Raw genomic sequence first — 11,727 nt, 5'->3', positions numbered from 1 at the left:
CTCAGATTTTTGAGAGTGAAATTATTTTAACTAAAATGTATGTTTAGTGAGCTCAAGATTCATATAACTAAGGTCATAGTCACACAAATTTAAGCACCAATATTTGAAAATTTGACTAAAGACCTAAGAAATTAATAAGGTAAGTATCATACATAATATATATAATTTTTCAAACATACAGTCTTCAAAATACACGCATCTTTGAGTGGTTTCATCCAGCAACATATTGAGAGGACAGGCAGGGATGCATCCTTCCACTCTAAAAGAAAAACAATTAGTATTTACTAGTTGAACAGTATGTTCTGGATCAAGCATTTAATTTTAGGAAAACAGAACTTATCTATAAAGTGTTTTTAAGTAGACAGTCTTGTTCTATCTAAATCTCATGACCTCAGTGTACTCCTTCAAGATGCCATTGCCATGGCTTCCATTTTCACTCAGATTTAAGCTAAAGCATGAACTCTGTGATAATCAGCCTTTGAAATGAACCATCACAGGTTCAATACTGAATGCTGTTGCTTAAGAAATGCCAAATATTTTTACACACCAAAATCCAAATGCCAGTTTTACCAGACTCAGCACAAATTCCAACTGGGAGGAAAAGGCAAGGACAGATATGGCTGTTGCAATGGCATAAGGAAGAAGTAGGGGCACAACTATTTGAAACAAACTTGTAATCACCTCTCTTTAATAATACTCTATAATACCCCCCCAGCTTGAAAGTTACAAATATACTAGTCATTCCAGAATCCGACAATACTTACCTAACAACTGAAACGTCACTTTCACGTAGGCGCCACAGCAGGTTTTATTCCATTTCTTTTCTCCTTCACTTACCTCCTTATATAAGAACACAGTCCTGCTATACTAAACGTACATCTGGTCCCTCATATTCTTATTATGCTGCATAAGTATATTACCCAAATTACATACTTTTCCATAAAAATACAGATACTTACTTTGGCACTGCCTGACAGTTTTTTCCCAAAGGGTCCCTGCATGTCTTGAAACAAGGGCTTGTACAAGCATCATAATGCCATTCACATGCAGAACGGGATAGAAATTTAAATTTGACATCTGAAAAACAATGAAGATCTGTTATTCTCATATATTTCTAGAAACACACACAGAGACATATCACTGAGAGGCATGCTTTAAGTTCACTGCAGCTCTAAATCTCTTACTGTTTCTACCTGTATTCTCCACAAATAAAATTGGTAATATTTTTTGAACTACTAAGGTCTTTAAAACATAGAAAAGCAGTTTACATTTATGCAGAGTATATTAAAGGGTGCTGGCTCTGCAGCCTGTTTTACTCTTTGTAGTATAAAACATGTCATTGAATTAGCCACATTTACTACATATTACAATCACTTGAAAATAAAGCCAGGCAAGTTAGAGCTGTTGTTTTTAAGTTTTAAAAACTATATCAACAATGAAACTATGTTTGGTTATTCAAACAAAATGCAAAATTAAGATTATGTTGATTCAGTACAATTATTGCTATTAAAATAAAAAGCACCAATTTGATACACTGATACTCTTCATAATATAATGTATCGTAATAGTTGTTTATTTTGTATGTAAAATTTGCTGATATAGCACAAAGGTGTACATAAATTGTATGATTCAATTGTATTTTAAAAGCCAAAAACACCATTCCAAATATAGTAATCAGAAGTTATGCCCATTTAGGCTCCTTAAAGCAATATATCTTAACAGTTGATCTTCTCAAAAGCAGTATAAGATAGCTACTCTAAGAGAAATTAATTCAAACCTCAAAACATTTTGAATCTGAAATTTTAACTGCTCCTACAATGAAGAAAGCAACTCAGACGAGATGAGATGTAGTCTTGCAAAATTTAACTCAAAACATATACTTCACCAGACAAAATAGTACCAATAATGAAACACTATGGCAAATTAAAAAAAAAAAAAAAAATCCACAAACAAAAAAACCACACCAAAACCAAAACAACCTCCAAACTGCCTTCAGAGTATCTACACAGATAGTGTTTCTTGAAAGACTTCAAATTCAGATAACTGAAACCCAAAGTACAAATTCAGATAGAGGAAGAGTTAAACTTCCAGTGCTTATTAAATTATGCAGGAACTTTACAAAATTAATGTAAAGAAGAAATAAACTGAGTATAAAATCTGAAAGAAACAAATTTGTGGCAATTATCATGTGGGTGACATGCACTTGCATGTTCAAATGCAGTATCATGCTTTCTTTTTCACTACAACCCAGCCCCATCTGCATCCAGAACAGTTTCCCGCACGAGATTATCCCAGTGGCTCTACTAACACCTGCACGACTTATGCAATATATCTGGATTTCAGTCCCTAAACCACGACAGCCCATCCCAGCTCTTTAGTGTAGCAGTCAGGGCAGGGCAGGGCAGGGACACTTCCCTTACATTTATGCCTACAGAAGACCACCATCATGACATACGGGTCCCTTCTAGACTGGTAAACCTGATCTTAGAACTATGTTGTTCAGAGCCTACGAAGAGTAGCTGCTCTTAAACAATGTTTACATTAATGACCAGAAAGAAAATGCTTACTACTTAGAAAAAGTTTCCACTTTTGGTCCTTTGAAGTCTTTTTGCTTTAACGTTTTGCTGATCTTTGCTTGACTGAGATACAAAGAGAGCAGCTCTTTTACATCTTCTTGGAGACATTCAATTTTTCCGTGAAGGTCCTAAGAAATTGTTCTTCCTGCAATTCAGGGACATCTCCACTAATGGGTAATTCTCTCTCTGCCATTATTAACCATTAATGTCCTCTGTTTTAATACAAATAATTCTCTTAAAGGTATAAATCAAACTCAGACAAAAGAACGTGTATGTTGCCATCTAGTGTTATCCTTTTTACATGTCACTCTACCTAAGGATGTAACTTGTCACTGCTTTTGAAAACATGATTCTTAGGACAGTAACAAATGCATTTATAAAGTTACATTCCCATAAAAAGCTAAGCACAAGTCACTGAATTCTTCTGTGACACCTTCTAGTGAAACCAAGTTAAGTTGCTTAAATCTAATGGAGGAAGGGAATTATTTCCATACATTTTGCTGACTGATGTATCGGGGTTTGTGTGCACTGACAGGTCAGAGTGGTAAGGTTTAAGGACAAAAGAAGAAGATACGTGACAAAAAGACAGAACATATCAGAGGTATGTTGGCACAGGCAATAACCAGCAATAACAGTATAGGCGAGTGGAATCTAGGAAATCTCATTTTCAGACAACCCTAGATTAAGTATGGAGACAGATCTGTAATTTTTAAGTCTTGCCACAAACCCCACCATTAATCACAGAAGAAGTTTCAAACACAACAAAGGCACAAGCTTTGCAGAACACATACCGCAGCCCAACAAAGAATGTTAGTTTCTCAATTTAGCAGAACAGTGATTGTGAATTAACACTTCCAAGTGCTGGCATTAACACACCATCTCCCATTCTCCAAATAAACTTAGACTTTTGTGAAATGATTGCCATGTTTTCCTACAGATTAAGTTCACAGAATTTGCTGGTGTTGCATGCCTTGGTAGGAAATAGGGCAAATTTCTACATAACCGTATAGCGTTTGTTGAGTGGTTCATAAACACCGCTTCCAGTCAAGAAGAAAGTCATGTTTGTCTGCAAATTTTGTCTCTACTTCTGCAGAAAGAAGTATGGACAATAGATGAATTCATTAACCTGGTCATAAAAATTGTTTTCAAAGAAGAGCTGTAGAACCAATGGACATTTAATTTTCCACTCAAGGGATTCTAGAGAATTGAGTATGCTAGGCCAAGCTGTATTAGGTTTTTGAGTGTGTAAATTACATAAAAGAACAAACTAAATCACCACAGCAAGAGCGGAATATATTGCATGAATTGGTTTCCAGTATCTCAAAAGTTTTCAGTATGTCTCAGTAAATCCATCAGATATAGTGAAATCTGTGCTTTACTATGAATTATGGGAAAATGTCTTTCCAGCATTAGGAGAATATCAGTTCAGTCATTCATCATATTTCAGGTTTTCACTATTGGCAGCATCACTTCTGGAATGCCTAAGCAGCCCAAGGACCTAGCTGATTGCCTGTGCAAGTCACCATAAAAAAAAAAAAAAAAAAAAAAAAAAAAAACCCAAAAAACAAAACAAAACCACAGCAAGATGCAGTTCCTGCTTAAAAAGTTTAGACTAAATAGATTAGACAGAAAATGAAGGGGAGGAGAAACAGAGGCACAGAGCCACGTTCTGAACTAACATGAATTCAAGAATAAGCCAAGAGTACAACAAAGTATCTCTATACCTAGCTAAAATAATAGATTATTTTGACTCTTTTTAGTACATCTGTATATTAACTATGATCCCAATACCCACAATCATTAGGGTATAAGGAAAAGCAGTAACAAAGTGCTTTAAAGCCATTCAAGCATCCCTCTCCCTAAACTGAGGGAAATATTCCTTTCACTCTCTGTATTGATTTTAGACATTAACTTCCACGCCAAACCAACCTCAGCTTTATTGTTACTACAATGCTGCTGTTCCCATGACAGAAACTACCACAGCTCAGAAACTCTGGATTTCACCAGTGTCAAGGCACGAATGCTTTATGCTAGCCAGGATGCTAATCAGCCACCTCCACCACATGCTTCTCATTTTTTTAATACTTAAATTCCCCCACCAGCAACCAGTAATACGAGCTTACTGTACTCTGTGCAACAGTACAGCTCACTCACAACAAAAGAATGATACACAGTTTACAGACAATGAGTCAAGCTTCTTATATCAGGCATATGTTCCTCAAAAGGATTTGTCATGGCATTTGAAAATAACCAAGTGTCTCCTGGTGAAGTCTACCAGCATTTGTCTTCTGCTCAGTGACACAGCAAATCCTTCACAAAATGGTAAATTATGCCCTGGATGACAGTCACTCCAGTTGACATGCCAACTGAGCCCACAGTTCTTTTACCTAGCAGGAGCTGAGCATATCAACATGTTACAGTACTGCAGAAAGCTTTTGTATGAATGCAGGTATACACGTTGCCAAAGACAATCTATTAAAAGATATTCTCCAACTCCATTGTTTTCTCACTCGCTTGGACATCAGAGAAGCATTTTGTTCCCTGTAACTTATGATCTTCATTCTTCGTGGCTTTCAAAAATAATTCTGTGGTAATGAGAACAGTTGCTACCATTTAATGAAGAATTTTAATTTTTTATCACCGACAGACTGTGGTGTTCTGTTGAGTTACAACAACCTTTCTTAGTAACTTGGCGACTTTTTTATGTGTTGACAATTCCTACTGCTCACAAGTCTTTTTTTTCTATGCTGACTTTTACCTCACAGAATCACAGAACCGTATAGGTTGGAAAAGACCTTTAAGATCATCAAGTCCAACCGTAAACCTAACGCTACCAAGACCACCACTATACCATGTCCCTAAGCACCTCATCCAAACGTCTTTGAAATACTTCCAAACGTCTTTTAAATACCTCATAGGGACACAATTTGCCATTCTCAGAATATACGTATTATAAATAATTTCATGTTATGCTCAAAAAATGGCTATTTACTTAAAAAAAAACCCTAATATTTGAAATGTTCTAATGTTAATAAAAGGTTGTATTTAAAATAAAAGTTTTAAAAATAATGAAAAAAATTAAGTATTTGGATTTTCCTTCTCACCTGACACTTTTTTCTGTTTTGCTACTTTTCCCAAAGATCTCAAAAAATCTAGTAGGAACAAAATTTGTTTTAGAATTAGTTCTATTTATAATGGCAGCAAAACTCTGCTTAGTAATGTAGATTGCCTATCTCCTCAGTTACAAGTTTAGAAACATGAAATCCTATCTACCCACTTAACACACACAAACTACTAACAAACACTGTCCATGACTTCTAAGTTTCTGCAATGAGAAATGTAAGCAAGTATCACTGGAAAAATTTAACTTTGTGCCCAGCCAAAACATCACTGAAAGCAAAGTATAATTATCTACCTCTCAAATACTTTTACTTTAGTTTAGTATTACGCTGTTAGATGAATATAATCTTGTTAACTATTTAATCTCCTGCTATTTATTCAGTAAAAAATGGGAGGTCAAATGTTTGTGTTTGTGTGGTATAAATAGGAAAGATGTTCCAATTCTACAGTAACCTCAGTCTGATTCCAAGAGCTACCGAGCAGTTGCGTTCAGTGACATACCCGGGATTCACAGGTACAACATTAGTCACCCAGCATTATCCAGTCCCAGGCCCCATGTCGTGATCTTTCGGACTGACAAAGCATACGAGTTCAAATAAACTTAAGAGCAACTCCTTATAAGTAAAACAGGACATTCTGGAAAATTAATTCTACTGATGGAAATGGGTAAGAGTAAGTTGAAGTTACAATAGTCAACAGTATCACGTATAAATCTGACTTAAGACACAAGACACTTTTGTAAAAAAAAACATTTTTCATAAAAATTAATTTCATTTTCAGTTTTGTAATATGTTTCTGAAAGTGTTTCAGTTAATTAAGGTACAAACATTAAAAGTAACCAAAAATGCCCTGTATCAAAACTTAAACATTGATAAATACCTCTGTGCAGTGTGCATATACTTAGTGCATCTTGAGATTTTTATTTTAGCTGAAAATTCTGTCTTGAGACAGGCCTTATATTTACAGCAAGTTAGCTATTAAAGCACATAACTAGCATTATTAAGAACTCTGCTGCAGAATTTATATAGGGCAAGTCACATCTTTATAATATATATAAAATTAAGTCAGTGGTCTTAAAAAGGTAAAGCATATTATAATAATTCTATGAAAGGTAAAAGGTAACTAGCTTGAGCACATTACTTTAAAAAAGTGCAAGAAAACTGCAGTTATATCCATAAAAAGATCATCAATTCCCTACATCAACTAATTTCCCAACAATTTCAAATGTGAATTTATCACTCTTACATGACAGCTCTGCACTTGTCCATCTGGTAAGACTAAGTGTATTCTTTCTTTTGACTGAATGCATACCAATCCGTTGCCGGTAAAAATTCCTGCATAGAATGCAAAATGTATTTTCTTGTGAGTAAGTATACTCTGGATATTCAAATTCAGTTATCAACTCAAACCCTCAAATGTTTGTGGGAAAAGGACAGCAGACAAATCTAAGTATAATGAAAATAACCCAATTTAAAAGCTGAAGTGATTTCTCATGGAAAATACTTTGCAGTGTTAGCCCATCATATCTGCGCAATTTATAGTCAAAGTATTTCAATGTGACAATATTTATTGCTATGAAACTGGAAAAAGTGACTCGTCAGCTGACTTTAAACAAACATGTATCTATTGCTGTGGTGATCAGGTCATTTAAAATTCTTCCTTTTGAATGTGCGTCACAGAGCATGAAGAAGCCCCATGAGGAACTTTCTGGCCAAGGGGATTTACTGGGCCTATTATTCTGCTCCCGATATTTATCCTCTGATTCCGCAGGAATAGCTGTTCCCGGTTCAAGAGTTTCTGATCTAATATGCAAAGCATTTACAATAGTCAGCAGGAAACTCAATACGCTTTTGCCTGTGCACTCTGGAGCTGGTGTAACTTTTCCATTAACTTAAACAAATGCTGCTGTATTTTTAGACCATGTAATTACCCTACATCAGCAGGCTGGCCCTTGTGAAAGTACACTGGAGAAAGATTCGAGCTCTATGTTTCTCTGCTTATAAAACTCTGAAACCCAAACCCTCGGATGTGGTGATTAATGAAATGCCTCTTGATCATTTGATCTCATCCCACTTGCTGAGGTAAATTGTTTTAGTTTTCCATTGGCATAGATAGGATTTTTTGGTATAATGACTGGAGGGTAAAGACTTCACACTTGAAAAGACATACCACTCTGTGTTAATGGAAGACCACTGAGAATTGGAACATGTTTTAACCTTCTTCATTCCTCCCTCAAAGATAAAAGACTAAGGAGATATTTTTGTTATGTCCAAAAAAAGTTCCTTGCTTGAAATGCTGTATGAACATCCTGGTAATAGCACTAGCTCTATAATTCTGCTGTTCAAAAACCTCAACAGCTCTGTGATTACAAGCATTTGTCAAGAGGCAACAGGCATTTGGCAATGACAAAATCTGTCATTTTTTCTGAAGTTGGAGTGTGCCAGTCAACAGCTGCATTAGGCTGTCAGCATAATGCACCGCAGAACATCGGCAGATTCACAATGCCACCATTAACACTTTAATTCAATGTTTTGATAACAAGAAGCTCCATAAGGCATGCAGTTGGCCTCTTCTGTCACAGAAGTCAGTGCCTGCTTCAGATTTGTCTGTGCTGAGACTCAACATGGTCACTGTAAAACATGGCCAGGCCATGCTTCATTTGTTACAATATTTCATTTTCTTTCTTTGCTTGTAAAACGAATTTCAGTTTCAGAGAATGAAGAACTGATTTCTAAAAAATGGTATTGCCAAGAATACCTATTAAAATACTTCTGCTACTGCAATAAACGAATTACTAATGCATTTCAATTTACAGCACAATAAAAAGCTTTAGAACATAAAGATAAACACTTGTAGTGATTTTGGAATTTTATATACCACACAAAGGACAGTGGTTTCAGCAAGTAGTAGCTGTTGCTGAAGTTCATAAATAAAGTCATATGAATGCATTTGAGGTATGTGATGTATCAAGACAAGCAGACACTAACGCAAATGGTGGTTTCATGAATAACCTGCTTTATTTTATAGGCCAATATAACTTCTTGCATCTTATTCTTGACCTGTAAGACCATCTTCATTTCAGCGCATGGTTCCCAAGTGTTTAAGAACATGTGAAAACAGTTATTCTTATTATTTCTTTTCCTTACTAATCTAAAAAAGAAAGAGCTTGATTTATTAGTGATTTTTTTACCGTGTGTTTTTTGTCATCAGTCCTTGTAGAAGCAACTTCTGGATCCAGCTCCTATGAAGGATCCTAAGAATATATCCTACATTTCTGATCCTTATGTCTCAGTGGAATGGGACTACTATTACAGGAATGGGAATCTCTCAAGTAGGTAGAAACATTCTCACAGTAGTCTACATTGTGTATTCAAGAGCTGTAGCTGTCCAAGAAACAGTAGAGAAACAGATATCTAGATCCCCAAGAAGAGGCACATATCTCCACTTAGATGGTGCCTGAAACACTAGGGGATAACAGCCCAAAAGGCAGAGCCTCTGTAAGTGGGTACGTGGATAAAGGCCAAGGTGTTTTTCAGGGGAAACACGAGGTTTGAGAGGTGTAATCTACAGGCAACGTCCTTAGCACTGGATAGCATGACCTCTGAGGAGGCCACAAATTTTGCAATGAGAATGCACTGTACAGAAAACTCTCTCTTGGCAGCAATCAGAGGGAAAGGAGGAGAAAACATCATCCACAGACCTTAGCTTTTAGAGATGCATTCAGTTCTATTCTATTCCCTTTGTGAATCCATTATTCATCAGCATGAATTTTCTACTCCTTAAGAATTTCCTCCCCATCTACAAAGCAAGTATCGCCCAGAAACTATACACTAGGCTATGTATTTCCAAAACTAGTTAGCAAATATAACAAAGTTGTGTATTACGCTACTTAATGGCTTTTGACAAGAAAACAGAATCTCATCCTCACTACAAAGCTCAGGGAAGAGCCCGCGTGTCACAGATTACTCACAGTTCCCAGTGATGTAGAGGAGAAGAAAGCAATCTCGTCACCTCTGAAAATATCAATACCATTTAGCCTGTATTTTCACAGGGAGCAAACTGCTGTTCATAAAACACAACTTTACCTACCTACGAGTTTAAAAAGGGTCGACAGTCTGAACTCCTCTGAATGATGGTACTTCAAAAGCTCAACTGAAGAGGCTGAAATGTGGATGAAGTATCCTGGTTTTGCAAATGACTCAAAGGAACTGTATCCTGAAAGCCATGTATTCTTGTGAATGACATATGTAGATCTGTTGTGAAACTCTTCGCTTTTTTCCCATTTAGAAAGAACAAGAGTATTATTGGAGGCCAACTGAAGAAAATAGTTTGGTCTCTCAGCTGTTTCAAATGAAATCAAGTTGGAATCTGAAAAAAAACACACAGAACTCATTTACTTGCTGATATATGCATAATAAACTAAACTCATTCTGATGTACCACTACTGATATTAGTAGCATGAGCAATGAAAACTGACTTTGGCCTCATCAGTGAAAATAGCCTGAATCTTGTAAGAAAATATACTGTATATGGATTTTAGATTGCTAGATTCTGGTGGATATTTAGTTTTCTAAATATCTTACAGATTTCAACAGGAATACAAGCAGATTAAAACATTTGCCCACACCAGGATAAAGGAATATAGCCCTGCAGTCAAGCAGAACTTCAGTTTACAGCCTTCACTAAGCCATTTATTAAATAAAAATTTAAACTTCATCTAACTAGCTTTGCAAGTAATGTTTGCCATCGGGAATTTATAGCTTAAGAGCTCAGCCTTTCATTAAAAATAATTTACAAAAACGTGTTTTGCATTCTGATTACAGCATTATGTCTTAATTTCTAAGCAGTCAGCTCTCTAGCCCTTCCGCTAAGAATGTTAACAGCAAAGTCTGTTTTCTGGCAAATATACCCACATGATACCTTACCCTGAAAATAGTACTGTTGATTTCAAGCAAGCCTCTGTACAACCAACTGCAGAGTAGCAGATCTTGAGCCTGTTACAGGCATCTGTTGCTCACAGAATGACTTCATTCTATTTTGCTGTAAACTCTGCTATTTTCTTGAAAACAGCCATTAAACTACTGTAAAATCAACTAACTCTCCAGGCTTGGGTAGCATTTCTTGAAAAAAAGAATGCATACAAAACAAATGATATCTATTCAACAGATAGACTATCACATTCTGGTATAACACTTCTGGAAGACCAACTTGTTTTCCGAGCATAAAAACTTCAATTAATCGGAAAAACACAGCGGCACTTGTGAATATCTTTTTATTAATTGTCTGTAGCAAGCAGCTATTTGATGAGTAACAACGGACAGTCAGTGTAATTTATAATACCTGCCATATAGCCAATCAGTACATCAATGCCCAAAACTTTCCATTGTCTACTATTTGTCTGAAACTAATGAAACACATCCATTTTTCAGAGGTACCAAAGAACCAAGAACACAGATATATAAATGAAGACATGGATATGAAAAATATCATATTGATTGTATAAACTCCTCCACAGCCAAATGATGAAATGCCACTCACTCAAATTGGACTATAAGGCACAAATTCCATTTGCCAGGTTAAATTCTGAGTGAGAGATTTTTATATGGGAATAGAACAGTAGGACTGACCTTCCCTTTCCAAACCTAAATTGAACGCAATGTACTAGTGTCTCAAAACTATGACTAATAAAAGAAATCTGGCCCTAGATATTCTGTTACATGAGTTCTTGTGTCAGTTCTACAGACAGCAGTATTACTAATCAAGTGCTTGTCATTTTTTCAACTGACCCATATCCCTTCTTTGATTACACAAAGACAGCCACCTTCAGGCTGTCCAAAGAGCTCATCAGGGGACTCTGGGCAGTAAAACTGTATTGAGACTCAAGTGCTCTGTGGTCATTAAAATTGCATATGCAGACAACCCCAGCATTTAATCAATGTCACAAAGTGTTGAATATATTCTTGTAAGCTTTCTCCACCTGTCTGAAGGTGTGCAAGACTTCTTTTGTCTGCTGAATAAGCAACACATTCCT

At 36.0% G+C, this 11,727-nt stretch overlaps 1 protein-coding gene across 1 annotated transcript in view; it reads right to left on the bottom strand.

The window, feature by feature from the left end:
* OTOG (otogelin) overlaps positions 1–11,727 on the bottom strand; it is a 108,956-nt gene that overhangs the window by 31,419 nt on the left and 65,810 nt on the right. The window contains exons 33-35 of the mRNA XM_075502231.1: positions 9,786–10,064; positions 960–1,077; positions 180–259 (exon numbers count right to left, since the gene is read on the bottom strand). Coding sequence (XP_075358346.1) covers positions 180–259; positions 960–1,077; positions 9,786–10,064 — 477 coding nt within the window. The remainder of the gene's footprint in view (positions 1–179; positions 260–959; positions 1,078–9,785; positions 10,065–11,727) is intronic.

This window comes from Mycteria americana, chromosome 5 (assembly GCF_035582795.1).
Source record: "Mycteria americana isolate JAX WOST 10 ecotype Jacksonville Zoo and Gardens chromosome 5, USCA_MyAme_1.0, whole genome shotgun sequence".
NCBI classification, from domain to species: Eukaryota; Metazoa; Chordata; class Aves; order Ciconiiformes; family Ciconiidae; genus Mycteria; species Mycteria americana.
This window is presented reverse-complemented; position numbering and strand designations above follow the sequence as displayed.